The sequence below is a fragment of the Loxodonta africana genome, chromosome 7 (assembly GCF_030014295.1).
Source record: "Loxodonta africana isolate mLoxAfr1 chromosome 7, mLoxAfr1.hap2, whole genome shotgun sequence".
Lineage (NCBI taxonomy): Eukaryota > Metazoa > Chordata > Mammalia > Proboscidea > Elephantidae > Loxodonta > Loxodonta africana.
The window spans coordinates 74,883,072-74,907,777 of record NC_087348.1 but is presented as its reverse complement, the minus strand read 5'-3'; the positions used below and the strand labels follow the sequence as shown (position 1 = coordinate 74,907,777).

Genomic DNA, 24,706 nt, shown 5'->3' with positions numbered 1-24,706 from the left:
AGAACTAGATGGTGCTCTGCTACCACCACTGACCACTCTGATGGGGATCACAATAGAGGGTCCCAGATAGAGCATGAGAAAAATGTAGAACAAAATTCAAATTCACAAAAAAAGATCAGAATTATTCGTCTGACAGAGACTGGAGGAACCTCTGAGACTATGACCAACAGACACCCTGCTAACTGAGAACTGAAGCTACTCCTAAAGTCTGGCCACAGATTAGACAGGTGTATGAAACAAACAATAAAAACATGTGAGGAACGTGCTTCTTAGTTAATCAATTATGCGAGACCAAATGGGCAATATCTGCCCAAAAGCAAAGATGAGCAGGCAGGAAAGGCCAGGAAAACTGGACAAATGGACACAGGGAACCCAGGGTAGGAAGGGGGAGCGTGCTGACACATTGTGGGGATTGCAACCCGTGTCACAAAACAATTTGTGTATAAATTTTTGAATAAAACTAATTCGCGCTGTAAACTTTCACCTAAAGCACACGCGTGCTTATAAATTTTTGAATAAAACTAATTCGCACTATAAACTTTCACCTAAAGCACAGGCGTGCACACACACCCAAAAAACTATTTATCAAGATGGAAAGAAGATAACTATGATACTTGGTGTAATGGTGTATATTCCCTTGTATCTATCCTCATGACCTTCCCCAAAGATGTGTGCCTACCTCTGCAGCTGCAGACCAAGTTTATAATTTCCACAAGGCTTTAGAGAACAGTATTGTATTCACCTCTTGCTAACACAAAAATTAACTTGCATGAGCAACATCTGTCTTTTATTGATTCGATCAATACATTGGGAATTTAGCAGCAAGTTAATAGCAAGTAGTTACAAAATCTCCTATTTTTACAGGTTTAAAATAAGTCGTCTAAAGCAATCCATAGCAACCTAAAATCACAAGAACACATGTGAATGACGGAAGCACTTCTGTTACAATGCCTACGGCAAGTTTATTAGCAATTTCCTAACAAAGTCTTCTAGTGCAAAGTGCACATAATTATTTGGAACCTCCATTACCATATTTGGCCTCTCATTTTCCCCTATAAATAACTGTGACTAAACATAAGAACTTGAAGTGAAACTGAGCAAGTATGCCCCAAAGGCTTCCCAACTGGTCCAGCTGCCTTGAGGGCTATCCCATCTAAACAACCCTTGTATACATCTTGAGTTGATTTCAGCCACAGCCCACCATTGAGCCTACTGATGGCTGTCCTTTAACATCACGTGCAGTTTGTGCTGCTTTGAAATAACTAGCTTCAATTTTAAACTGATGTGAACACATGACAAAGCTCAGGGGAGCTAAAAGGCTAAGGGCTTGGCATAGTCCTATCCTTTTCCTCCTCCTATCTTCTCATTTTAGCACTAGAAAGAGCAGTCTTGTTCTTGTACTGTTCTGTGTTGGAGGAAATCTTAGAGTTTCTTTTTGGTTCTAGACAGGCCAATGGATTTAGCAGTGAATTTGCCTGCTATTGCTTGGCTTGAAGTTACAGGGGCTTTCTCTAGTTCCTCCTTGAGTCCAACTGGAAGAAGTTTGCCAGATGTGGTACCTGGAGAGAGCATGTCCAAATTGTCCATATTTGCTTTCTTACTGGTCACAGGAAGTACCTTTTCACAAGCAGTGAGCTAGAAATAAAAGAGAAGAACTGGATGAATTGTCAAACGCAAAGCAATACAGCAATTCAAAGACAAAAGAAACCACAAAGTTGCCCAGAATTTGCAAGTTGGAACCTTTTCCAGTTATAGAACATAAAGTGGTCACATTATAAAATTATTATTAGATGCCAAATAAAGTTCCTTTAGCATACTCAAGAAAATGGAATTATTTAGTGTTTGATGTAGGGCAAACTGTATAGGCTCAATTTCAAATCCTCTGCCATGTAAAAGGAAAGTAAATGCCTGGTAATGATATTTGCGTAGGAAAGTCCACTTGGACTTAATTGTACTCATCTCATTTCATCTTTACAGACTTCTAGACAAGCTCTGACATTTATACAATTACCCTGACAAGTACAGCATGATCATTCTTTCTAAGCTGCATACAAAGTTGTTGCATATGGCCTACATTCTCACTGTTTTCCTGGCATTAATTCCAGGGACTGGTTCTAATCCCAGCCACACCACTTGGGCAGGTCTGTAGACCTCTTGGAGTCTCAGATTCCTCATTGTTAAATGGGGAAAATAGTATTCGCACTGCTTACTCCATGAGCTTATTCCAAGAATGAAGGCAGCAGGCAGGAAAGTACTGCATGAGCTTTAAAGCTCAAAACAAGTTGAAGGGATTTTAATAGGAAATTGTATCTTCTCAGGTCACCTCACCCCACAGCAGAGGAAATGGGCCCTAACCCCTGATGTCATGAGGGAAGCAGAGTCCATTTTGACCTTAGACCCATTTTAAAAGTGATCACTTCTAATTAAATGAAGCTGAGCACAGGGCAGTAAAAGTGCAGAGAACATCTCAGGAGAGCTACACAAGCAGGGCAAGGGCCGGGACACGGAGGTACAGCCTCCGCAAGCCCTCATTTAGGCAGAGCTGCGAACAGCCTCACAAGTTTAATACGCTGGTTACCTAAGAGTCATGAAACATGCGGGTTAACAATTTTCAAAGGACGTGAAAGGATTACGTGTAACACAAAACAAATGCACGAAGTGCTTCTTTGATCATTCAAGCGCTTGTTGATAAAGGTGACCATATTTTATACAAAGTAGAAAGAACTTGGTATGTATTTCTTCAACGAGTAAGTGACCTGCCAGGACTGCAGCAAAACTTCAGGTAATTTAGGGTTTGTGGTACCTGTATTACAAGAGATAATTTACCTGATGTTTGTTTGCTTATTGCAGATAGCCCTTAAATATGTGCCTCTTCAGAACATCGCTTACGTTTGACTTCATAACCAAAAAAAAAAAAAAAACCCCAAGCCCATAGCCATCGAGTTGATTCCAACTCATAGCAATCCTATAGAACAAAGTGTAATTGCCCCACGTGGTTTCCAAGGAGCAGCTGGTGGATGTGAACTGCCAACCTTTTGGTTAGCAGCCATAGCTCTTAACCACTGTGCCACCAGAGATCCTTGACTTTATAAACAGTACATGCTAATTCTTGAGCTGGTAATATTTAAAAATCATTTTGTACATTGAAAACCAATTTGTGTAAAATTTTAAATGTATAAAGGTTCTTTGTAGTTTTTTTTTTTCACAATGCAACTTCTGGGCTGCTTCTCTGTACTCTTTCAAAAAGTAGGAAACATAATTATTTAGCATTTGTTGATATAGTTGTATTCTCTCATTAAAGACTCATGTTCAGCTTGTTTTTGTTAGGTGACGTCAAGTTGGTTCTGACTCATAATGACAGAACAAAACACTGCCAAGTCCTTTTCCACCCTCACAATCGTTGTTATGCTTGAGCCCATTGCTGCAGCCACTGTGTCAATACATCTCGTTGAGGATCTTCCTCTTTTTCGATGACCCTCTACTTTACCAAGCATGATGTCCTTCTCCAGGGGCTGATTCCTCTGAGAACATGTTCAAAGTATGTGAGACATACATCAAGCAAACCATCCTTGCTTCTAAGGAGCATTCTGGTTATGCTTCTTCCGAGACAGATTTGTTCATTCTTTTGTCAGTCCATGGCATATTCAATATTCTTTACCAACACCACAATTCAACTCTGCTTCGGTCGACCTTATTCGTTGTCCAGCTTTCGCATGCATCCAAGGTGACTGAAAACAGTGAGGCGCACCTTAGTCTTCAAGGTGACACCTTTATGTTTTTATACTTTAAAAGAGGTCTTTTGCAGCAGATCTGCCCAATGCAATGTGTCTTTTGATCTCTTGACTGCTGCTTCCATGGCTGTTGATTATGGATCCAAGTAAAATGAAATTCTTGACAACTTCAATCTTTTCTCCGTTTATCATCATGTTGCTTACTGGTCCAGTTATGAGGATTTTTGTTTTCTTTATGTTGAGGTATAATCCATACTGAAGGCTGCAGTCTTTGATCTTCATCAGTGCTTCAAGTCCTCTTCACTTTTAGCAAGCAAGGTTGTGCTATCTGCATAATGCCGGTTGTTAACGAGCCTTCCTCTAATCCTGATGCCGGGGTCTTCTTCATATAGTGCAGCTTCTTGGATTATTTGCTCAGCATACAGACTGAAAAAGTATGGTGAAAGGATACAACTCTAACACACACCTTTCCTGACTTTAAACCATGCAGTATCCCCTCGTTCTGTTTGAACAACTTCTTGATTTATGTACAGGTTCCTTGTGAACACAACTAAGTGTTCTGGAATTAAGTGTTTATCTAAAGGGTGACAATACAACACCCCTGGGTTCTATCTAGTATCTCACTGAGGATAAGTTGCTTTGTGTTTGGTACAGTATTGATCAACAAGATATGAAACTTACCTTTGAAATTTCAATTCACAAAAATTTAGTTCACTTTATGTATATTCAAATCCTATTAAAAGGTGGATGTAAATGTACCCCTCTCTCCTTTGACTTTTCTACCTCTTGAGTTATCATCCAAGTAGTAGGGCAAATGTTTCTCAACATGTCCAATACAACTAATATTCTATAGAATAGGAACATTTATTTTATTTTTAATGCGCTCATGTTCATATCTGGCTTAACATTTCCATTCTTCTTCACTGTTCCATTTTTTAATATACTTGAATCATTAGTAGACTTTGAAGAAAGAAATATTCAGAAGGCAGTATTAAGACTTTTTTTCCTTTTTTCCAAAAACACTAGAGGTTCTGTATTTTCTTCTTCTTGGATATCTTAAGATAGTTCTCAGAATTTTCTGGAAATGTGGAAGGAAAAAAGAAACTAAACCAAAATGGTTGTTTCAATGTAGGAACATGACGTTTCTGTTTCATTCCATAGCAAGAAAAGAAAATTATATTCTTCAACCACATACATTTATCTCTCTATATATAATTTTAGTGATTTATAAGATGTAGCAGTCATGCTTCTGCAAAGATTTAGATTCCTGGAATCCCTATGGGGACAGTCCTACTCTGTCCTATATGGTCACTATGAGTCGGAATCCACTCGGCAGCAGTAGGTTTGGGTTTAATACAGTCTTGTGATTCCTGGACAATGAATAAGGAAGACCAAGGAATTGATACCTCTGAGTTATGATGTAGGTGAAGAATACTGAATATACCATGGACTGCCAGAAGAACAAACAAATCTATCTTGGAGGAAGTACAGCCAGAATGCTCATTAGAAAGCAGGGATGGAGAGACTTCATCTCACATACTTTGGACATGTTTTCAGGAGGGACTATTCCCTGAAGAAGGACATCATGCTTGGTAAAGCAGACAGCCAGTGAAAAAGAGGAAGACCTTCAACGAGATGGACTGACACAGTGGCTGCAGCGATAGGCTCAAGCATAATGATTACGAGAAAGGCACAGGACCGGGCACTGATTCGTTTTCTTGTACATACGGTGGCTTTAAGTCAGCTAACAATGATAACCTGATTTAATATTCACAATGTACAAAATCTCATCCCTGCCCCTTAGCTAACTTAGTTCCATACCCCACAAAAAAACCCCAATATTATCAATTTAAAGTATATACTTCCAGAGATATTTTATGCATCCTTAAGAAATATTGGAGCCCTGGTGGCACAGTGGTTAAGAGCTTGACTGCTAACCAAAAGGCTGGCAGTTCAAACTCATCAGCCACTCCTTGGAAACCCCACAGAGCAGTTACATTCTGTCCTATAGGCTCGTTAATGAGTTGGAATCAACTCAGCGACAATGTGTTTGGCTTGGTTTTAAGCAAATATTAGGTTGAACCAAGTAGAACTGATTGTCATTTTTGTAGGTCAAAAATAGTCTAATGTCAATTTCATATGGTTTGATTTCATCTCTCAATGCACTTTCATCCCCTTTTTTACATAAATAGTAGCCCACCATAAGCACTCTTCACACCTCGATTTTCTTCAACTAACAATTACCTTAAAGATCATTCCATGTCAGTACATAAAAAGATACCTTGTCCTTTTTTCTGGCTGTGCAGCATTCTCATGTTTGGATGCATCGTAACTTATCTAAACAGTCAGATCCTTCACAACAGTCATTCGGGTTGTTTCCAATCCTTTACTAGTGCGCATAACGCCACCATGAATAACTTGTACTTGCATCACTTTTCACATGTATACCTACTAGATATATATTTTAGAAGTCGAACTCCTGGGTCAAAAGGTATATGGATTTATGTTTCACCACATTGCCCTTCATTACAGCTGTACCAATGTATACTTCTACCAAAACCAAAAAAACCAAACCCATTGCTGTCGAGTCGATTCCAACTCATAGCGACCCTATAGGACAGAGTAGGACTGCCCCCATAGAGCTCCAAGGAGAACCTGGTGGATTCAAATTGCCAACTTTATTGTTAGCAGCTATAGCACTTAACCACTATGCCACCAGGGTTTCCATACTTCTACCAGCAACATATAAAAATGCCTGCTTCTTATTTCTTTGTCAATTTGGTGTTTTATGTATGTTAACGCTAAATAGTAAACCATATTTTAACTGAGCCCCACAATTGGCCTAAAACTGGCTGCACTGAAATAAATCACTATATTTGTTTCCTTCATTCCCTGGTAATATCAATACAAATCTACTTACCTTTTACATGAACATTTATTGCAAATGCTTAGGACCTTCCAAGTGTATGTGTGTACCTTGTAAAATACTGTGTGTGTGTGTCTGTATACCTTGTAAAATACCATCTCTCTTTGGTAATTTCCAGTTGTATTCACTTAGTATGCCTTTGTTTGGGAATCAGAATAGTAAGAGCTTTTTAAAAAGACTCTCTGAGTCTCTTCTCACAAATGGTCCATAACTGAAACTCTTCTCTGATGTTAACAAAACAAGGATGCAGGCTGGCCACCGTGGTGCACTTCAGACTAAGACATCGCTTTCTTCACCAAGAGCCAAGTCTCTCATCTCTTTGGAACATACCTGGCCAACAAAAATTCCAGCTCCCAGACTCTTCTCTAGGAACGCGAACAAATCTTAATGTCTTCTGTAGATTGCAGATTATCTAAGTTTTGGGTTTCCCCTTTCCTTCACACATATCTGGTGGGATTCCTAAGGGATCTATGCTGTCACTGATATAATTTTATAGTTTTGTAAGTAATAAGAGGGAGAAATGAAAAGCGAAATTGCTAAGGCTATCGGAGTCACTAAGATCTTCGGGTCACGAAAGGTAAATAGAGGGTGACGAGTTCCCATAAGACTGTACAACGAGGGAGAAAGCTGGCAGAGTAGTTTTAATATTCATTTCTAGGGGGAGAATTCTAAGTTATCATTAGACTGTTGGCCACCCATTATCACCCAGAAGAGGATCTAAAAATCACAATGGGCCATCCTCTGAAGATACTGGCCTAATACACCACTGTACAAAGACCAAGAAAACCTGGGTATCATCAGAAAGCATTTTAGGAGTCAAAGAAAAAAATTATTCTATCCTTTATAAAGTATGATGAATTCATCCCTGAAACACTACAACCAACTTGAGTAGATATAAAGGGATCAGACAAGGTTTATAGACAGGCTACAAATATGATGAGGTGGTGCAGATTTTTCTATAAGAGAGCTCGTCAGTCTAAAAAGGTAAAGGATACGAGGATATATACTTAAAATCTATAAAATGAAGAAGGGGGCAGATCTCAGTGCTCTGGACCTACATGGCCTCTCTGAGTGCTGCGGTCAGAGGATGGTTATGCCAGGGTCTGCCCCAAGCAGCATCTTAATTGTTCTTCATCCTTGATAGACTCTTACTGTTTGGGATATCAAACAATGTTCGCCTGATATTCATAAGGTTTTCACTGGCTAAATCTTTTCAAAAGTAGACTGCCAGGTCCTTCTTCCTAGTCTTAGTCTGGAAGCTCAGCTGAAACCTGTCTGTCATAGTGACCCTGCTGGTAGTTCAATACTGGTGGCATAGCTTCTAACATCATAGCAACATGCAAGCCCACACAGTACAACTAACAGACAAATTAAAACTGAAAAAAATTAGAACAATTTGACAAGAGCCAAAGTATGACCTTGAGTATATCCCACCTGAATTTAAAGAACATCTCAAAAATAGATTTGACGCATTGAACACTAATGATTGAAGACCAGACTAGCTGTGGAATGACATCAAGGACATCATACGTAAAGAAACCAAGAGGTTATTAAAAAGGCAGGAAAGAAAGAAAAGACCAAAATGGATGTCAGAAGAGACTCTGAAATTTGCTCTTCAACTTAACAGTAGCTAAAGTGAAAGGAAGAAATGATGAAGTAAAAGGGTTGAACAGAAAACCTCAAAGGGTTGCTTGAGAAGACAAAGTAAAGTATTATAACAACATGTACAAAGGGCTGGAGATGGAAAAACAAAAGGGAAGAACAAGCTCTGCATTTCTCAAACTGAAAGAAATGAAAAAATATGCAAGCATCAAGTTGCAATAGTGAAGGATTCTATGGGGAAAATATTAAACAACTCAGGAAGCATCAAAACAAGATGAAAGGAATACACAGAGTCACTATGCTAAAAATAATCAGTTGACGTTCACCCATTTCAGGAGGTACTATATGAGCAGGAGCCAATGGTACTGAAGCAAGAAGTCCAAGCTGCACTAAAGGCATTTGTGAAAAACAAGGCTCCAGGAATTGACGGAATGCCAATTGAGATGTTTCAACAAACAGATGCAGCGCTGGAAGTACTCACTCATCTATGCCAAGAAATATGGAAGACAGCCACCTGGCCAACTGACTGGAAGAGATTTATATTTATGCCTATTCCCAAGAAAGATGATCCTACAGAATGCAGAAATTATCGAACAATATCATTAACGTCACATGTAAGTAAAATTTTGCTGAAGATCATTCAAAATCAGCTGCAGCAGTATATCAACAGGGAATTACCAAAAATTCAAGCCAGATTCAGAAGAGGGCGTGGAACCAGGGATATCATTGCTGATGTCAGACGGATCCTGGCTGAAGGGAGAAAATACCAGAAAGATGCTCACCTGTGTTTTACTGACTATGCAAAGGCATTTGACTGTGTGGATTATAACAAATTATGGATAACATTGCAAAGAATGGGAATTTCAGAACACTTAATTGTGCTCATGAGGGACCTTTACATAGTTCAAGAGGCAGCTGTTCAGACAGAACAAGGGGATACTGATTGGTTTAAATTCAGGAAAGGTGTGCGTCAGGGTTGTATCCTTTTACCACATCTATTCAACCTGTATGCTGAGCAAATAATCATAGAAGCTGGACTATATGAAGAAAAGCAAGACATCAGGATTGGAGGAAGACTCATTAACAACATGTTATTCAGACGACAAAACCCTGCTTGCTCAAAATGAAGAGGACTTGAAGCACTTACTAATGAAGATCAGAGATGACAGCCTTCAGTATGGATTACACCTCAACATAAAGAAAACAAAAATTCTCACAACTGGACAAATAAGCAACATCGTGATAAATGGAGAAAAGACTGAAGTTGTCAAGGATTTCATTGTACTTAGATCCACAATCAATACCCATGGAAGCAGCAGTCAAGAAATCAAAATACGTGCTGCACTGGGCAAATCTGCTGCAAAAGACCTCTTTAAAGTGTTGAAAAGCAAAGATGTCACCTTGAAGCTAAGGTGTGCCTGACCCAGGCCACGGTGTTTTCAATCACCTCATATGCATGTGAAAGCTAGATGATGAATAAAGAAGACCGAAGAAGAAATGACACCTTTGAATCGTGGTGTTGAAGAAGAATACTGAATATACCATGGACTGCCAAAAGAAAGAACAAATCTGTTGTGGAAGAAGTACAACCAGAGTGCTCCTTAGAAGCAAGGATGGCAAGACTATATCTTACCTACTTTGGACATGTTGTCAGGAAGGATCAGGCCCTGGGACATCATGCTTGGTAAAGTAGAGGGTCAGCAAAAAAGAAGACAACCCTCAGTGAGATGGACTGATACAGAGGCTGCAACAATGGGCTTAAGCATAACAACGATCGTTGAGGATGGCGCAGAACCCAGAAGTGTTTCGTTCTGTTGTATTCAGGGTCACTATGAGTCAGAACCCACGTGATGGCACCTAACAACAACAATTTGGGACAGTTCAAGAATAGTCCATTTTATGGAGACAAAATGACAGAAAAAGAAGACCTCACAATTTAGTCACATTTTTTTTGTAATTCAGTATCCTTTGCTTGATTTTTCTAGCTTAAATTATTAATCTTGAAAAGGGGCTCCATGTGTGCAAAGGGAGACATATAACAAGAAAATTGGGCTAAACATACATATTTCATTATTCACTAGCATAACTTTAACCTGATGAACTCATCTGGTGATAACAGATGCAAAACCTGTAAGCTATGGGCATATCGCTGCAAGTTAATACCAGTGAATGATTACTAGAAATTGTTAGCATTTCTCTGAATTTTAAGTAAAATACATGCTATTTAAGTAAAGTGGTTTATCACCATAGCAACCATTTCCAGAGTCACACATTCAAATTATAGGCCTGCACAAGGTCTAAGTGACAGAATATTCTGATACAAGTCTTCTGATATAGTTCTGCTTGCAACGGCCACCCACCTTCTCTCACATTCCTGTGGTTTTCAGAAGAAAAAAAAGAGGAGGAAGAAAGGCAAGAGAAAGAAGAGAAATCAACTTCTAAATACACAGATTTCTTTCATAAGGTTACCCACATGAAGAGCCGGGCCTTATATGGAGTTAAAGAAAATCTAATTTGCAAATTAGAGAAATATGTTGATATCTTTCTTCTTTGTAATTAAAATATAATTTATACACAGTAAATAAACAAACAAAAAAACCCGTTGCCGTTGAGTTGATTCTGATGCATAGCGACCCTACAGGACAGAGTAGAACTGCCCATAGAGTTTCCAAGGAGTGCCCGGTGGATTTGAGCTGCTGGCCTTTTGGTTAGCAGCTGCAGCACTTAACCACTACACCACCACGGTTTCCTTATACACAGTAGGATACACAAATATTGAGCATACAATTTGATGAGCTTTGTGAATGCACAGATCTGTAAAACCAACATCCCAATTACGAAATGGAACAACTCCTCATAAAAGTCCCTTGTGCCACATGCCAGTCAGCCCTCTCTCATCCTAGGACCAGAGCTGTTCCGATATTTTTCAACATAAGTTAGTTTTACCTCTTCTAAAACTTCATATAAATAAAATCATACAGTAGGTACTCTTATATCTTACTTCCTTTGCTTATGTTTTTTATTGAAATTTTATTGAGATAATTCTAACATGTCACATATTTTTGAGATTCATCCATGTATCAGTATTTCATTTCTTTTTTTATTGCTTAGTAGTACTCCGTTGTATATCTGTTAATGGACATTTGAGTTGTTTCAGTTTCGGACTGCTGTAAAGCTGCTACAAATATCTTCCACAAGTTTTTTTGAGAACTTACATTTCGGATTGTTGAGCAAATTGTAAGTGAATGCTTACCATTATAAATGACTGCCGCACTATTCCAAAGGGCCTGTACCATTTTGTACTGTCACCAGCAATGTAGGAAAACTCCATCGCTCCATATCTTTCCCAGTATTTGGACTTGCCAGTCTATTTTAATTATGACCATAAATTCTAGAGACTGTGTAGTGATATCTCATTGTGGTCTTAATTTGCATTTTCCTGATGACTAGTGATGTTGTGTACTTTGTCCTGTGCTTACTGACTAGTTGTGTATCTTCCTATCTTAACTGGTTGTCCAAATCTTATGCCCATTTTTAAAACTGGGTTGTTTGCCTTATTACTACTGAGTTAAAGAAACTGTTTATGTATTACAGATCCAAGACCTTTGTCAGATGTATTTATTGTGAATATTTTCTTTATTTCCTTAATATGCTTTTGGTGAGCAAATGTGTTTAATTTTATGAAGTCCATTTCATCAGGTTTTTTTTTTTTTTTTTTTTTTTTTAGTACTTTCTGTGTTCTAAGAAATCCTTGACTACCCCCCACCCCCCGGTCAGATGATATTCTATGACTTCTCCTAAGAGCTTTATAGTTTAGCTTTAATATTTAGGTTTACTACTCATCAAATTTATTGGCAGTAACTCATTCACAGTATCCTCTTATGTTTTTTAATCATTTCTTTTCTTCTGTTTTTGTTGGGGTGGTGTTAATTTTCTGTTCTTTTTCTACCTTATTGAGATGAAAGCTTGGATCACTGATTTTCATTATTATTGCTATTATTTTAAACAGTCAAGATACTTATATATTCACCCACATATTTACTCTTGCTGATGTTCTTCAGTCCTTTCTGAAGTTCAGTATATCCATCTGGGATCATTTTCTTCCACCCTGAAGAATTTACTTCAAAATTTTTGTAGTTTTGCTAGTGACAAATCCTCTAATCTCTATTTTATCTTTATTCTTTAGAGAATCTTTCACTAAGTACAGAATTTTAGGTTGGCAGGTTTTTTCTTTTTTCCCCTTGTTCAGCACTTTAAGCATGTAATTACATTCTCTTCTGGTTTCCATTATTTCTGTTGATATGTTAGATGTTGCTCCTTCTAAGGTAATGTGTCTTTCTGTTCTCTGGATGGTTTAATAACTTTGTCTTTCTAGTTGGAAGAATCAGAGGACAGAGTTCAGAGAAACCGCAGTCACCAAAAAGCAATGAGGTACTCTGAAAGGAAAAGAGCTAGAGAGGGAAAACCCAAATTCTGTTCAGCTGAAGATACAATGAACAGAATTGAGATGTGAACTGCTGCCTAGAAACAACTTCCAGTTGGAGTACAAGTAATTAATTTCCTGCTAAGACAAAAACATGAATACCTCCTGGAGGAACATAACAGAATCCAGGGTCTGCACAACACAACACTCACAATGTTCAGGATATGATCTAGAATTACTCAACAAAAATGACAATCATAGAGACAGACTCCAAGATAACCCAGACGCTGGAGTTAGCAAAGAAGGAATTTAATGCAGTTATTATAACTACTAACAAGGACATAAAGAAAAAATATTCATGTAATGAATGAAGAAGGTCTCACTACAGAAATAGAAACAATAAAAGAGAACCAAATGGAAATTACAGAACTAAAATATAGTATCTGAAATTAAAAATTCACCAGATAGGTCTAACAGGAAAATGGAGGTAACAGAGAAAAAAGTCAGCAAACCTGGAGAGAAATCAGCAGAAATTATTCAATCTAAAGAACGGATAGAAAAATACTGGAAAAAAATGAATAGACCATTGGAGACTGTTATGGATTGAACTGCATCCCCCAAATATGTGTTTCAACTTGGCTAGGACATGATTCCCAGTTTTTTTTATCGTTTAGTTTTCCTTCATTTTTTGATCTGATGTAATTTTCCCATGTGTTGTAAATCCTAATCTCTGCCTGTGGTTAATGAGGCAAGATTAGGTAATGTTAAAGAGGATTAGGGTGAGACGTAGCACCCTTACTCAGGTCACAGCCCTGATCTAAGGGGAGTTTCCCTGGGGTGTGGCCTGCATCACCTTTTATCTTACCAAAGATAAAAGGAGAGAGAAGCAAATAGAGAGAGAGGGACCTCATAATAGCAAGCAAGAGGGAATAGAGCGTGTCCTTTGGAACTGGGGTCCCTGCACTGAGACGCTCCTAGACCAGGGGAAGATTGATGACAAGAACCTTCCCCCAAGAGCCTGCAGAAAGAGAAAGCTTTCCCCTGGAGCTGGTGCCCTGAATTTGGACTTCTAGTCTCCTATCCTGTGAGAGAATAAATTTCTCTTTGTTAAGGCCATCCACTTGTGGTGTTTCTGTTATAGCAGCACAAGATAACTAAGACAGGGACCTATGGGATAATATCAAAAGGTCTAACGTGAGTAATAAGCATCTCAGAAAAAAATAACAACTGAAAATTTCCCAAATTTGGCAAAAGACATAAATTTGCAGACTCACAAAGCTCAGAAAACCCCAAGAAGGATAAATATAAAAGAGGAATATGCCTAGGAACATCACTGCCAAATGCTGAAAACCAAAGATAAAGAGAAAAATCTTGAGAACAGTCAAGACAAAAGGGAAACACTATGCACAGGGAAAGAACACTTCCAATGACTACTGACTTCTCATCAGAAAAAATTGAAGGCTAGAAGGAAGCGAAACAACATCTTTAAAACGCGAACAACAGCAACAAACCTATCAACCCAGAATTCCATAAACAGAAAGAAATCCTTCAAAAATTGAAAAAACATTTTCAGATAAAAGAAGACAGAGAATTCATCACCAGCAGACCTGTAATGCACAAAATACTAAAGGAAGCTTGTCAGGCTAAAGGGAAATATCAGGTGGAAACCTGTATTTTCAGGAAAGAAAGAAGTTCAACATAAATGGTAAATATCTGCCTAAATATAAAAAAATTACTGTTCCTCTTAATTTCTTGAAAATACACATCACTGTTTAAAGCAAAAATTACAATAATTTTTGTGCAGTTTATAATTATACAGGCAAAATACATGACAATCATAGCATAAAGGCAGGGTCAGGGATGAATGTTGTTGTTGTTGTTAGGTGCCATGGAGTCGGTTCCGACTCATAGCAGCCCTATGCACAACAGAACGAAACACTGCCTGGATCTGCGCCATCCTTAAAATCATTGTTATGCTTGAGCTCACTGTTGCAGCCACTGTCTCAATCCACCTCGTTGACGGTCTTCCTCTTTTCTGCTGACCCTGTACTTTGCCAAGCATGATGTCCTTCTCCAGGGACTGATCCCTCCTGACAACATGTCCAAAGTATGTAAGGCACGGTCTTGCCATCTTTGCTTCTAAGGAGCATTCTGGTTGTACTTCTTCTAAGACAGATTTGTTCGTTCTTTTGGCAGTCCATGGGATATCCAATATTCCTCGCCAACACCACAATTCAAAGGCATCAACTCTTCTTCGGTCTTCCTTATTCACTGTCCAGCTTTCACATGCATATGATGTGACTGAAAATACCATGGCTTGGGTCAGGTGCACCTTAGTCTTCAAGGTGACATCTTTGCTCTTCAACATTTTAAAGAGGTCCTTTGGCATCTCCTGTCTGGAGGGGGGATGGGAGGATAGAGTGAGTTGGAAGCTGGCAAAATTGTCACGAAAGGAGAGACTGGAAGGGCTGACTCATTAGGGGGAGAGCAAGTGGGAGTACGGAGTAAGGTGTATATAAACTTATATGTGACAGTCTGACCTGATTTGTAAACGTTCACTTGAAGCTCAATAAAAGTTAATTAAAAAAAAAAAAAAGAGGTCCTTTGCAGCAGATTTACCCAATTCAATGTGTCTTTTGATTTCTTGACTGCTGCTTCCATGGCTGTTGATTGTGGATCCAAGTAAAATGAAATCCTTGACAACTTCCATCTTTTCTCCGTTTATCATGATGTTGCTCATTAGTCCAGTTGTGAGGATGTTTGTTTTCTGTATGTTGAGATGCAATCCATACTGAAGGCTGTGGTCTTTGATCTTCATCAGTAAGTGCTTCAAGTCCACTTCACTTTCAGCAAGCAAGACTGTGTCATCTGCATAATGCAGGTTGTTAATGACTCTTCCTCCAATCCTGATGCCCCGTTCTTCTTCATATAGTCCAGCTTCTAGAATTATTTGCTCAGCATACAGACTGAATAGGTATGGTGACAGAATACAACCCTGATGCACACCTTTCCTGACTTTAAACCAATCAGTATCCCCTTGTTCTGTCCAAACAACTGCCTCCTGATCTATGTAAAAGTTCCTCATGAGCACAATTAAGTGTTCTCGAATTCCCATTCTTTGCAATGTTATTCATAATTTGTTATGATCTACACAGTCAAATGCCTTTGCATAGTCAATAAAACACAGGTAAACATCGTTCTGGTATTCTCTGCTTTCAACCAGGATCCATCTGACATCAGCAATGATATCCTTGGTTCCACGTCCTCTTCTGAAACCAGTCTGAATCTCTGGCAGTTCCCTGTTTTTGAATGATCTTCAGCAAAATTTTGCTTGTGTGTCATACTAATGATATTGTTCTGTAATTTCCACATTTGGTTGGATCACCTTTCTTGGGAATAGGCATAAATATGGATCTCTTCCAGTCAGTTGGCCAGGAAGCTGTCTTCCATATTTCTTGGCAGAGATCAGTGAGAGCCTCCAGCGCTGCACCTGTTTGTTGAAACATCTCAATTGATATTCCATCAATTCCTGGAGACTTGTTTTTCGCCAATGCCTTCAGAGCAGCTTGGACTTCTTCAATACCATCGGTTCCTGATCATATGCTACCTCTTGAAATGGCTGAACATCAACTAATTCTTTTTGGTATAATGACTCTGTGTATTCCTTCCATCTTCTTTTGATGCTTCCTGCGTCATTTAATATTTTCCCCATAGAATCCTTCACTATTGCAACTCGAGGTGTGAATTTTTTCTTCAGTTCTTTCAGCTTGAGAAACGCCAAGCATGTTCTTTTCTTTTGGTTTTCCATCTCCAGCTCTTTGCACTTGTCATTATAATACTTTACTTTGTCTTCTCAAGCTGCCCTTTGAAATATTCTGTTCAGTTCTCTTACTTCATCAACTCTTCCTTTTGCTTTAGCTGCTCGACACTCAAGAGCAAGTTTCAGAGTCTCCTCTGACATCCATCTTGGTCTTTTCTTTCTTTCCTGTCTTTTCAGTGACCTCTTGGTTTCTTCATGGATGATGTCCTTGATGTCATTCCACAACTTGTCTGGTCTTTGGTCACTAGTGTCCAACGCATCAAATCTGTTCTTCAGATGGTCTCTAAATTCAGCTGGGATATACTCAAGGTCATATTTTGGCTCTCGTGGACTTGCTCTGATTTTCTTCAGTTTCAGCTTGAACTTGCATATGAGCAATTGATGGTCTGTTCCACAGTCGGGCCCTGGCCTTGTTCTGACTGATGAGATTGAGCTTTTCCATCGTCTCTTTCCACAGATGTAGTCAATTTGATTTCTGTGTGTTCCATCTGGCGAGCTCCACGTGTATAGTTGCCGTTTATGTTGGTGAAAGAAGGCATTTGCAATGAAGCAGTCGTTGGTCTTGCAAAATTCTATCATTCGATCTCCGGCATTGTTTCTATCACCAAGGCCATATTTTCCAACTACTGATCCTTCTTCTTTGTTTCCAGCTTTCACATTCCAATCACCAGTAATTATCAATGCATCTTGATCGCATGTTCGATCAATTTCAGACTGTAGCAGCTGATAAAAATCTTCTTTCTTCATCTTTGGCCCTAGTGGTTAGTGCGTAAATCTGAATAACAATCGTATTAACTGGTCTTCCTTGTAGGGATGAATGGAACCAAATTAACAGATTTGGGAAAAAAGTAATATTTATTGTAATCCAACTCAATGGGTTGGCTCTCCATAAAGAAAGGATATACACAGCATACCCACACAGCCATAGTCCCTAAAAGGAGCTGAGCAAAAGCCAAGCTAGGGAGGGCAGGGAAATGATTTGAAAAAGAGCACTAATATATCCCTTCAACTATGGGAGTCTGGTTAAGTCTGTGGTGAAATGTAAGCCTCGCAGAGGAGACTCCTGTGTGGGAGTAGAAGTAGGGACAAAAGGTCTCTTTTAAAACAAAAGCCTTTTTGTTGATGTAGGCCTATGAACCCAAAACATCAACTTGCACCACAAACAGCATTAGTTCAAACAACAACAGATCAAATTCACATTAGCACATTTAATTATGTGTCTGTATTAGTTATTGCTGCAGTTACGTTACTGTGCTTGGGAGATCCTCAAGACCACCCATAGGATGACAATCTGTTACGAGCAATCACAGGATCAGCATATAGTCACACTCGTTGCTATGATCTATCACGGCAAAAGGATATAAAACACAATCAACAAAGAAAAGAGGTACATAGGGAGAAGTCTGGGGAAAATCACATGCAAACTTCCACGGGTCCTCTCCAGTAGAGTCACACAGGATGCGCTTACTGCCCCCAGCAATGAGTTGTGACAAAATATGTGAAATGTTGTCAACCAGGGAAGCTCGTTAGAGACTCAATACCCAGGGTTTTTACTGAGGGATGGTCCTATAGGCAGTCTCTGCCTGTCGTGTACCAAAATTCCAGACTCCCAGAAGGAAAGCAGGTGCTCAGCATAACCACATCGTTGGCACAAATAGTTTAGGCACAGTGAGCCACTCATATCAATTACTGGTAGGAACCCTCCTGAAAACAAAATTCCCAGATGTCAGTCAAGGCCAGCCTTGCAGGCAGGGTTTTAACTCTTTTTGTGCAACTAGGTAACAAACAACAGCAAAAATCTCAGTATCTTACAACATTAATTTTTTCAATCAGCTGCAGGGCTGGCCTATGCTGGGCTAGGTTTCAGGCTTTGGATTAGGTTCAGGTCTGCTCCACAAAGCTTCATAATTCTGGGCCCAGTGGCTCTCTAGGGTATGTTTTTCTCATGGCAGGTAACAGAAATACAAGAGAGCAACCTAAATCATGCAAACACTTTTAAGGTCTCTGCTTACAACATACCGCATAACATTCCATCAGTCAAAGCAAGTCACATGGCCAAGACCAATATTAGTGGGGTGCGGAAATATCCTTCATCTATTCTAGTAGAGAGAACTGCAAAGTCACATTTCATGGGTATGAATGTATAAATCTCTCACAAGGACGGATTAAAGAATTGGAAACAATAATCCAATCTCCCATAGTACCCTAGGGAGCTCACCAAACTCTGAGGGCAAATGAGGTTGGAAGCATCAATTTATCACGATTGAAAATGATATTTCTTGGTTTGTTTACTAGTTTTTTTGTCACATCCACACTCAAAGGAGCCTTGATGCAGCCAAGATAAAACATATGCAATTTTTGTAATATTACATGAAAATTCTTCAGCAATATAATAGTAAAAGCAATAATAGCTAACATTGAGAAATGCTTACGATATGCCAAGGGTACTATACGCAATGTCCCATTTAGTCCTCGTAACAAAATAATGAAGTTGATGCCATTATTATTCCCATTTTACAGGTAAGGAAGCTTAGGCCTAGAAACTTTCCCAAGGTCATAAAGTTTGCAAGTAGTGTAGCCAGGATTGAATCCAGGTAGCCTAGATTCAGAGACGATGCTTTTACTCATTATATTTTAAGTGCTACATGGATCCATAATGGAAACCCTGGTGGCGCAGTGGTTAAGTGCTACAGCTGCTAACCAAAGGGTCGGCAGTTCGAATCCACCAGGTGCTCCTCGGAAACTCTATGGGGCAGTTCTACTCTGTCCTATAGGGTCGCTATGAGTTGGAATCAACTCGACAGCACTGGGTCTGGTTTTTTGGTTTGGATCCATAATATCTATGTGCTTGGGTATGCATGCCATGTTGCAAGGCTTCAAAATGTTAGAGTGTGTCAAAATTGTAGAAGCACACCAAATTTGCACACTATTCAAATGGGCTCAGAGAGCTAAAATTTAATGAGTCAAGGAAAGAACATTTTTATCCTACTCAGCTAAAATCTAGCCTTTTCTGATGGAAACATATTAATGTACTTCAGTTCAACTATTTAATTTCAGTGTGTTGTTTAAATTTAAACATCATTTGTCTTTGAAGAAATGCTGCATGAATACATTTCATTATCAAAATAACTTTTTAAAGTTTCTAAGCCACTTTGCCTTTCCATATTCTAACCTAGATAAAGTGTCTGCTACACGTACTATCTCCTATGAATATCGTAAAGGTCATGTTTTCAGCAAAGAAATTATCATAAAAGCAAAAAATCACAAAAATCTTTCATTTTCATTAAGCAAGTTCATTCGAACTTTCATTAAGCAAGTTCTCCATTTTTGAAGCAAGAATTGCTTCAAACATGCTTCTGTCACATCCAGAGGTTCTAGCCCCTCTCTCCATGGTTATGGGGGATGTGTTTTTACAGATTTATTTATACCTGAACTTAACTGAATAACGAAAGTATTTTACTATTTATCAGGAATCACTAAAGACTTAATGCTAGAAGGTGTGTTACTGCAATAAGGAAAGGTCTGCCAACTGTCTCACTTGAGATGGGTAAACGCTGTTCCAGGATTTAAAGTCTTCGGTCTATCTGATTGAGGAGATTAAGAATCCATTGTAAGAAATTTAGAGGGTTACTAATAACACAAAACATTATCTAGATATACTTGGCCTATAAAAAACAGATATACTACAGGAGAGAACATTTTTATCCTCAAGAAGCACCATTACCTAAACTGGCTGAAAGGCGGAAATGAAAAATAAAAGGGGAGAGGAGCATTACCAAGTGCCAAGTATGTGAGAACAAGTCTAAAAAAATGTAGTGTGTTACCTTGATCCAAACATGAACAACATGGAGCTGCAGACTGTATTTTTCCACAATGTCCAACGCATTTGGAACTAGGTATTTTTTTTTTTTTATTATTATTCAGGGAAAGGGGAAGGTGCTTAGTTCAAGTGTTTTGTTTTTTAACAAATCTTCACTTACTCTCTCCGCTAGTTTTCCATGAGCTCTGCTACTTACCGAAAATGTGTGATTAGCTTGGCTTGTGAAAAACAAAAAACAGGAGCTCCAAATGGATTTCTTTTTCCAGAAGAAAAAACAGTAATACAATGGAAAGCAGGAACTTCTGGGAGATTTCCATTTAAGTAAAAGTCAAATTTCAAATATTTTAAGTGAAAAAAGGAATTATACGTCTCTCTTTAATTTACTGTTGTTGTTGTTAGGTGCTGTCGAGTCAGTTCTGACTCACAGCGACCCTATGTATGCCAGAATGAAACACTTCCCAATCCTGTGCCATCCTCAAAATTGTTTTATGTTTGAGTCCCCTGCTGCAGCCACTGTGTCAATCCATGTCATTGAGGGTCTTTATCTTTTTCACTGACGCTCTACTTTACCAAGCGTGATGCCCACCTCCAGGGATCTGTCCCTCCTAACATGTCCAAAGTACATGAGATGAAGTCTCGCCATTCTTTAGTAGTTTTAAAATATTTATATCATCACATCAAATTTCCCATATAATCTAGTTTTAACAAAAAAACTTTTCCCATGAAAAATATTTCAAAATTCATAGAATATTTAATTTTAATAAAAATTAATATTTCACTCTTAAGAATGTTAATTTATATATGAATCCTGTGTGGCCGCAAGAGTAAATGGCCAATCCTATTTCTAGTTATCACTTCAAAATTTTATACTCCACCATATACTGTTAAAGATTTGGAAGAACAGAAACAATTTTTTTAATTTTTTTTGTTGTTGAGAATATACACAGAATATATGCCAATTCCAGTTTCTACATGTACAATTCAGTGACACTGATCACATTCTTCAGGTTTTGCAACCATTCTCACCCTCCTTTCCCAAGTTGTTCCTCTGCATTAACATAAACTCACTGCCCCAAAGTTTCCTATCTAAACTTTTCAGTTGCTGCTGTCAATTTGATCCCATATACATAAACCATAAAAGGGCATAATGCTCAAGGCAGAGACTCTTTACTAGTGAAGTTAAACTATTGTTTGGCTTTAAGATTTCAGGGGATATTTTTGATATAAAGTTTAAGGTTTAAAGGCTATCTCAGGGCAATAGTTTATGGGTTGCTTCATCCAGCCTGCATGGCTCCATAAAACCTAGATTCCATGAGAATTTTAAATTCTGTTCTGCATTTTCTCCCTTTGGATCAGGATTCTTCTATGCAATCTTTAATCAAAATTTTCAGCAGTGGTAGCCGGCACCATCCAGTTCTTCTGATCTCATGGCAAAGAGGACAGTTTTCATGGAGGCAATTAGCCACACATTCTATCTCCTCCTCCTATCCCTGACTCTCCTTCTTCCTCTGTTGCTCCAGGTGAATACAGACCAATTGTTGGACCTTGGATGGCTACTTGGAAGCTTTTAAGACCCCAGTCATTACACAAAAAAACTGGGAGCTAGAACAGAAGCACTGAACATATTATTAGGCCAACTAACTGGGGTGTCCCATGAAACCATGGCCCTAAACCATGACCCTAAACCCTAAACCTCCAAGGAGTTTCCTCTTTGGAAACTCTACGGGGCAGTTCTACTCTGTCCTATAGGGTCGCTATGAGTCAGAATCGACTTGACAGCAATGGGGTTAAACCTCCAAAGCAAGGAAATAAATTCCTTAAGGTGTTTGGTTATGCACAAGCAGTCTCAGCAGCTACTCTTTAATTATTTTTGCCATTGTTGTCAATTCCGTATCACACAGCTTTTGCCAATTCCACTTTTTACAGGTATACAACTTACTGGCAGCAATTACATTAATTGGATGTGCAAACCTACCTTTAATCAATGTGGTTTTTCCCTCACCATAAGCTGAAACTCAGTACTCCATGAGCAATAACCCCTCTTTCCCCCTCCCTCCCACACCTGGTAACCACTAAGAAACTTTGTTCTCTATACATTTGTCTGTTCTTGTCTTTTTATATGAGAGGTCATACAGTATTTGTCCTTTATGATTGACTTATTTCACTCAGCATAATGTCTTCAAGCTCCATCCATACTGTAGCATTTATCAAGGCTTCATTTCTCTTACAGGCTAAGTAGTATTCCATTGTATGTATGTACCATGTTTCCTCTAATCTATTCATCTGTTGATGGGCATTTGTTTCCACCTTTTGGCTATTGTGATTAGTGTTGCAACGAACATTGGTGTACTAGTATTTGTTTGAGTCTCTGCTTTCAAGTCTTCTGAGTGGAATTGCTAGGTCATACAGTAGTTCTATTTTTCTTTTTTTGAGGAACTACCACATTGCTTTCCACAGTGACTATGTCGTTTTGCATTTTCACCAGGAGAGAATAAGGGTTCCAATTTCTCTACATCCACACCAACATTTGTTATTCTCTGTTTCTTTTCGTTTTTTTTTAATCTTAGCCATCTTCGTGGGAGTCAAATGTTAATCTTTTTGTGGTATTGATTTGCATCTCTGATGGCTAATGACATTGAACATCTTTTCTTGTATTTGGTGGCCATATGAAATGTCCTCTTTAGTGAAATGTCTATTCAAGTCTTTTGCCCATTTTATGATTGGGTTATTTATCTTTCTGCTGTTAAGTTGTTGAGTTTTATGTATTTTTGGTTATTAGATTCTTACCAGATATACGGTTTCCCAAAAATTCTCCCAGTTGGTATCTTTTCATTTTTCTGATAAAGTCTTTTGATGACTAAATTTTAAAAATTTTTACAAGGCCCCATTTATTCATTCTTTTGCTGTTTATGCTTTTATTATATTAGATAATCCATTTTTAAAAACCAGGCCCAACAGTGTTGCCCCTGCATTTTCTTCTAAGAATTTTACAGTTTTAGTTTTCATATTTAGGTTTGTAATCCATTTTAAATTTGTTTTTATGTAATGGTGTGAGGCATGGATCTTATTTCATTTTTCCACACGTGGAAATCCAATTTTCCCAACACCATTTATTGAAGGGACCCTTCTTTTCCCACCAAGTAGACTTTGCACCCTTGTCAAAAATCAGTTGGCCACAGATGTGTGTTTATTTCTGTACTCTCAATTCTATTCCACTGGACTATGTGTCTATTGTTATATCAGTACCAGGCAGTTTTGATTAGTGTAATATGTTTTAAAATCAGGAAGTGTGAGTTCTCCTCTTTCAACACTGCTTAAGCTATTCGGGGTCTCTATGAAGTTCAGAATTGGTTTTTCCATTTCTGTAAAGAAGGCTGTTGACATTTTGATTGGGATTGAGTTGACTCCATAGATCACTTTGAGTAGTACTGACATCTTAACAATATTAAGTGTTCCAACCCTTGAACAGGGAATATCTTTTCATTTAAGTCTTCTTTCATCTCTTTCGGGAGTGTTTTATAATATTCATTATATAAGTCCTTCACATCTCCACTTAAATTTACTCATAGGTATTTAATTCTCTTCGATGCTATTGTGAATGGAAGCATCTCCCTAATTTCCCTTTCAAAATTTCTCATTGCTTCTGTTTTTTTTTTTGGGTGTATAGAAACCCAAATTATTTTTGGTTGTTGACCTTGTACCCTACAAATTTGCTAAATTGCTCTAGAAGCTTTCTTGTGGACTCATTGGGATTTTCTATATTTATAGGACCATGACATCTGTGAAAATACACAATTTTACCTCTTTTCCAATCTTGATTCCTTTTAGCTCTTTTTCTTGTCTTACTGCTCTGGCTAGGACTTCTAATACAATATTGAATACAAGTGGTGACAGTAAGCATCCTTGTCTTGTTCCCAGTTTCAGGGGGAAAGCTTTCAGTCTTTCACCATTAAGTTTAACATTTGCTGTTGGCTTTTCATACATGCCCTGAATCATACTGAAGAATTTCTCTTCTATTCCAATCTTCTTGAGGGTTCTCATTAAGAAAGGGTGTTGGGTTTTATCAAATGCTTTTTCTGCATCCAAAGAGATGATCATGTAGTTCTTTTCCTTTCTTCTATTGATACGGTATACTATGTTGATTGATTTTTTTTTAATGTTGAACCATCCCTGCATTCCTGGAGTAAATCCCATTTGGTCATGGTGTATGACTCTTTTAACATACAGTTGGATTCCGTTCATTAGTATTTTGCTGAGGATTTCTGCATCTATATTATAAGGGATAATGGCCTGTAGTTTTCTTTTCTTATGGTGTCTGACTTGTTTTGGTATCAGGATTATGTCTGCTTCATAGAAGGAATTAGGGAGTATTCCCTCTTTCTTT

The 24,706-nt window shown here is 38.4% G+C and overlaps 1 protein-coding gene across 1 annotated transcript in view; it reads right to left on the bottom strand.

Annotated features, from left to right (window-relative positions):
* Positions 1 to 614: 614 nt before the first annotated feature.
* Positions 615 to 24,706, bottom strand: part of STK33 (serine/threonine kinase 33) — a 75,626-nt gene continuing 51,534 nt past the window's right edge. The window contains exon 12 of the mRNA XM_023550872.2: positions 615 to 1,635. Within this exon, the coding sequence (XP_023406640.1) occupies positions 1,423 to 1,635 (213 nt within the window). The 3' untranslated portion in view covers positions 615 to 1,422. The remainder of the gene's footprint in view (positions 1,636 to 24,706) is intronic.